Below are 5,383 nucleotides of genomic sequence, written 5' to 3'. Positions count from 1 at the left end.
CTCCAGGAGGCACGCCTGGCCTGGAAAATGCCCCCTGCAAACCCCAGGCTCGCCAGACAACCCCACCTTCCCGAGTTGGAAACCCCGCGTCTCCTTGCTGCCCGGAGAGAACGCAAACGCGTGACGAGCTTCCTCCCGCGTCCAGGCCTCTCCCGGCGGCCGTCCCGCTGGGCCACCGCCTCGTCCGCCGGCCCCACGGCGGCCGCCCGGGTCGGTGGCGCTGCCCCGGCTTCCGGACCGGCGGCCTCCCGCCGCGCCCCAGGCCCTACACGTCCAGGACGTGGTTGAGATAGGAGATGTAGCAGATGGCCAGACGCAGGATCTCGATCTTGGAGAGCTTCTTGTCCGGGGGCAGCGTGGGCAGCAGTTTGCGGAGCTCGGCGAAGGCCAGGTTGAAGGCCTCCACGCGGATGCGCTCGCGGGTGGCGTGAGCCGAGCGGTACTTGGCCGTGGCGCGCCGGCGGCGGCGCTTCTCCTCGCGGCTCAGCTGCTGCGGGTGCGGGTAGAGCGCGGCCCGGCTGCCGCCCTTGCCGTCGCCCTCGGCCTCCTCCACCGGCTCCAGGTCCGACACGCTGCCCAGCACCTTGGCGTCCGCGCCGCCCAACGACTCCGGGTCCGAGTGCGCCGAACTGGGGTGGTCCGAGTCGGCGGCTTGGTCCGGACTCAGCATCATTTTGGAGGCTGAGGGGGGGCCAGAAAATCAATCAATTAAAGGAAGCAGGGTTTTCTTTGGATCCGCGGGAGAGCAGGCGAGAGCCTACCAAGTCGGCCCTCGGCGCGGCCGGGTCCCCTGCCCACCCTCGGCGGGCGCGCTCGGCGGAGCTGGCCCCGCGGGGAAGGGAGGGCGCCGAGAGGGGCAGGCCCGAGGGCCCGAGCCCCGCGCCTCCCCACGGGGCCGGGGCCAGCGAGGTCCCGGCTGGGCCCCGGCCGCATCCCGGACCGGACTCCTCGGCCTGCGGGCCAGGCCCCCGGGGAGAGGGCAGGCCCAGGAGGCTGCGACCGCGTTCTGTGCCTGCTCCGGCCAAATGCCGACTCTGCAAGGCAGTCTGCCTCGCTTCCCGTTCCCTGACGAACGAATGATTCCGAACGGCGAGCGCTTCTGCGGTTTACGCGGGCCGGGCAGACGCCGAGGGCGCTCCTGCCCCGAGGGCCTCAGACCCAGCAGCCGGAGGCAGCGGCGCCCGTGGCCCTCACGCTAGTCTGGGGCGTGCGGGGCGGCCGTGGCTGCGGAGGGCGCCCCGCGCTGGAGGTGAGCCCGGGTCCTGAGCGCGCACGGCGGACAGGCGGCCCGGAGCGGGAGGCTTCTCCGAAAAAACAATGACTGAAAACGCGAAGGCTCCTTTCTACAGAAAATTGACCCTTAGGCCTCGCGGCTCCCCAAAGCACCATCTGTCACGCAGACAGCCACACACATCGGGGACTTAGGGACGCGGCGACGCGGGGATGAGACAATGCGCCCGGCAGTCGGCGGACCACCTCATGGGAAAATGCTGGCGGCCCGGTCGCGGCGGGAGGAGAGGCTGGGAGAGAAGGGAAGACCGGGGACGGGAGGAGACTGCCCGAGCGTCCTCTCCGCCCGCAGAGTCCCGTGCTGAGGGGCCGGGAGCCGAGAGCCCGCAGCGGTCCCGGGGCGGCCTGGCCAAGGCCGAGCCGGTCTGTGCTCAGGTCTCCTGTAACGACGCCCTCCTGGAAGACCGCCTCGCCGGGCTCCTCTCCGGGCCTGTAGCTCCGACCCCGACCAAGCGCCTGCGGCGGGGCGGGGGGGCGCGCACAACCGCGGGGCTTGGGGGTATTCGGCCTCCAAGCAAAGGGCCAGCAGTAGGGCCCCGCACCTGCGGGTGCAGCGCGCACCGACCGCAGGCGCCGGGGGAGCACCAGGCCGCGGGCCGCGTGAGTGCAGCCCGAGAGACGCTCGCCGCGGGAGAAATGCGCGGCGGCGACGTGTAGGAGGGCTTGCTTCTAGAGAAACAAAAGCCAGGGATGTGTGATCCGCTCCTAGCACTGCACTTGCCTAGGAGCGAATTTGTCTCCAAGCTGGCTTTCATGGCGCTGCAAGGAAAGCAGGTCCTCTAAAGCAAAATAAAAACAAATGCTCCAAGTGAACTACATGGGACTCCTTACGGGCTTTTCGCAGATACATTTATAAAGTAGAACAACTTCCATCTATACATTCGGCTTGAAAGGGCATAAATAAATTGGCGAGTAATGGAAAAGCACAATAAGCAACAACATAGTTGTAGTTCGGCTAAAAAGTTCCTGGGTTGCCCTCAAAGCATGCTAAATTCTCCTCCAGATACCCTTTTAAAATATTCATAAATAGCATGTCGTGCATACATTTTATTTATTTAACAATTAGCTGAAGCACATCCATAAATGCAATATGAATAATCTAACTTAGTTCCAGGGTGGAAAAAAATTATTTAAAGAAGCCTTACCTTGTAAAAGCCTTTTCGATAATCTTTTCTCCAATCTTTTAGAGTTACAAATTCCAAAGAATTGAGGGGAGCAACTCCGAAATATATTAAAAGCAGCAAATATTTATTACATTCGAATATGAAAAAGCAGCTGTCATCTCGCCAGTGTCCACAGCGAGGGACGATAATGTCTCAGGATGTGGACGATACAAATGATTGTTCACTTAGTTGATAGACCAAAAACGCCTTTTCCTTTTAATTGTTCTCAAACATTTCGGGAAATTCGTTGTTGATTTTTTTAAGTGAGGTGTTGAAAAGTCTCGTGCCTTTTTTCCTCTTCTAGGTCTCTATAAATAACAAAAGAGATGCAGAGATAAACACAATCACATCAAAGGCCTGATTCCTCCACTTTCTAATAGCGGAAGAATCAATAAGAAAGATGGTTAAGATAAGATCCCGCTCCTGTAGGACTCCTTTCCTTCCCTTAATACGGTTGAGCAGAAACTGGGAAGTGCAAGGCAGAGATGCGATCTTCCTCAGAAGTGATTTTTTTTTTTTTTTTTTTGAGATAAGGCTTTGTTCAGCTGATGTCTCCCCAGTTCCCAGGAACACAATACTGTAACTCGGGGCTAAGCTTGCCTCTTCCTCTTTCCTCATTTACTTGTAGTTTGTATAAACAGACACCTATTTGCAGTTTCAAAGTCTTTCAAGGCTTGCTTACATCCCCCACCCCACCCCCTCCTTTCTTTACCTTACAGCAAAATATATATAGTCTGGCTTGGAGACGCTTGGAGAAGGTTGGTGGAAAGTGAACGTCTCCCGGAGTAACAGTGACAGGGAAGCGGAGAAAGACGGGAGAGGGTGGGAGAGCCAGAGCAAAGAGGCAGAGATGCGTGTGTGGCTTCTTGGCTCTCCTGGTACCAATTGATTCAGCCTGGAGATGGTGGAAGAGATAAAGGCTTAAGAAGGGGGATGGAATTTTTTTTCCCTAAATTGATATTTAATGGGAAATCCTATTGGACAGAAACCTGGACATGAGTCACTTAATTGGACTTGACATCTGTCACAGTGTGGGAGTTTTCACAGCCCAAATATTTTAGCAGATCAGATTCCCACTGAATCTGTGCCATAAAATATAACAGTTGAAAGCAGTCCATGATAGAAACCTTAGCCTCTAAACAGAGTCTCTAGCCATTACCAGACTATTTCTCTTTTTCAGGTTATTGATGCAGTATTTAAGTGCAAATAAACACATATTGACTATGGAAAAATTGCTCTCACATATTAGAAAAACAGTATCTTCCCTTAATGTTAAGGAAAATATTTGTGTCCAGAACATGAAAATATATACTATATATGGTAGGTACTACAGTAAATATATTCAGATATGCAACAGCTAACATTTATTAGTGATCATTTATTTTAGTGATCATTTACATTTTAAAAGATACTTGAACAGGACTTGATTGAACATATTCATATTTTTAAAATATATCTTGCCACTGGATTAATTTTCCAATATATGATTTAAAAAAATAAAAACAAAACCCTCTTCAATAGATTAAGTCATTGGTGGAGGTGGGAAGAGAATCCAGGTATTGTAATTTCAGAGAGCACTCTACCACAAGACCATCCTACTTTTCTAAATATGTTTGTTTTTCTCTTTGCTCATTCATTCATTCAAGTTAAAATATGGCAAATTACATGTGTTGATTATTGTACTTCATCTTTGCATATTTTACCATGTGAATATCTAGCTTTGAGGCAGTGCACTGGGCCAGGATGGAAACCCACACAAATCACCAGTGTATTGCAGCACGTGATGCCTTTGCCTTACACGACCCCATGGCCCTGAATTTATATGCCTTCTAACAAAAGGGAAAATCTAGTCCAATTACTTTACCACTTTATAGAGATACTGTTAGTTTCGATCAACTACATATTATTTGCAATCATTTTAGCTTTTTTGATTGTGTAAGCTTAAAAGAAATAAGAATATTATAGCCTATTCCCCACCTTACTAATTCCTGGGGGAATATTTGTAGAGAGAGGGGTCCTCAGTTTTCTTTCTTTTTCGATTTTGCTCTAAAAACAAGTTTTATCATCAGGGGAGAGGATTGATCAGCCTACCCCTGGGAGTGACCCTCATGGCTACCACCAGTCCTGTTTGCCTTTGCACACATTTTTCAGCTTAGGGGAGATGCCTGGCCTGGAATGGGGCAGGGGTGGGGGAGAGTAGGAAGTGTCTCCAAGGAAAATGGGCACCGACACTTTCCAGCCTTGCCTCTGCCCAGCCCCGGCACAGAAGTACATTTTAGATATCCCCAGGACACTTACGTGGAGGCAGAAGCCAGCCCCATTTACGTGGCAGTGGAAACAGGTGAGTGGGTGAACTCCCCAAGGTGGTGAAGATGCAGGGAAAAGGAGATTTCCCCAGTCTGGCTTAGAGCAGGAACACTAAGCATTCACACGTAGCCGGAAGTGTGCACACAGATGTGCACCCACAGATAACTGTACTTTCCACCCACCCACCCCCACTCAGGTAAGCTAGCTGGCTCCATTAGACTGCTACACATTCAGATTGACAGGGTGAAAAACCTGGTGCGTCTAATCCCCAGAGCGCCTGGGACAATTGCTACAGTGGGAAGCCACTGGTAACTCTGGTTACCCTGGTGTTGGGGGAACAAGGGACAGGGGGAAGGTACCAGGGCAGGTCAGATTCTGCCAAGGTGTGTGTGGATCCAGACACGTTCTTCTTTACATTCAGGCTTACTGACTCCACACTGACGGACTGCGTGTACATACATTAATACGTGAGTAAGCCCTTGTAAACAGGTACACACTCAGACTCATATATAGCCATGGCTGGACGCACGGTCATGGTCACAAACATGGATTCACACTCACACGTGTATTCTGTCTTCCAGGAAAGCCTCCCCATCCCCCGCAGCCACCTTCGCCTTTTCGAA

The 5,383-nt window shown here is 52.6% G+C and overlaps 1 protein-coding gene across 1 annotated transcript; it reads right to left on the bottom strand.

Annotated features, from left to right (window-relative positions):
• Nucleotides 1-265: 265 nt before the first annotated feature.
• On the bottom strand, nucleotides 266-673 carry NHLH2 (nescient helix-loop-helix 2). Its single transcript, XM_034990284.1, has one exon. The coding sequence runs from the start codon at nucleotides 671-673 to the stop codon at nucleotides 266-268; it is 408 nt and encodes a 135-aa protein (XP_034846175.1).
• Between the last annotated feature and the right edge of the window lie 4,710 nt (nucleotides 674-5,383).

Source organism: Mirounga leonina, unplaced genomic scaffold (assembly GCF_011800145.1).
Source record: "Mirounga leonina isolate KUSES-001 unplaced genomic scaffold, KU_Mleo_1.0 Mir_507, whole genome shotgun sequence".
In the NCBI taxonomy this organism is placed as follows: domain Eukaryota; kingdom Metazoa; phylum Chordata; class Mammalia; order Carnivora; family Phocidae; genus Mirounga; species Mirounga leonina.
Note: the sequence above shows the minus strand (reverse complement) of the source record. Positions and strands in the feature narration are given on the sequence as shown.

What these genes read in the sequence shown, in the direction of transcription:
- NHLH2 (XM_034990284.1), bottom strand. Translation starts at nt 673, where the DNA reads ATGATGCTGAGTCCGGACCAAGCCGCCGACTCGGACCACCCCAGTTCG.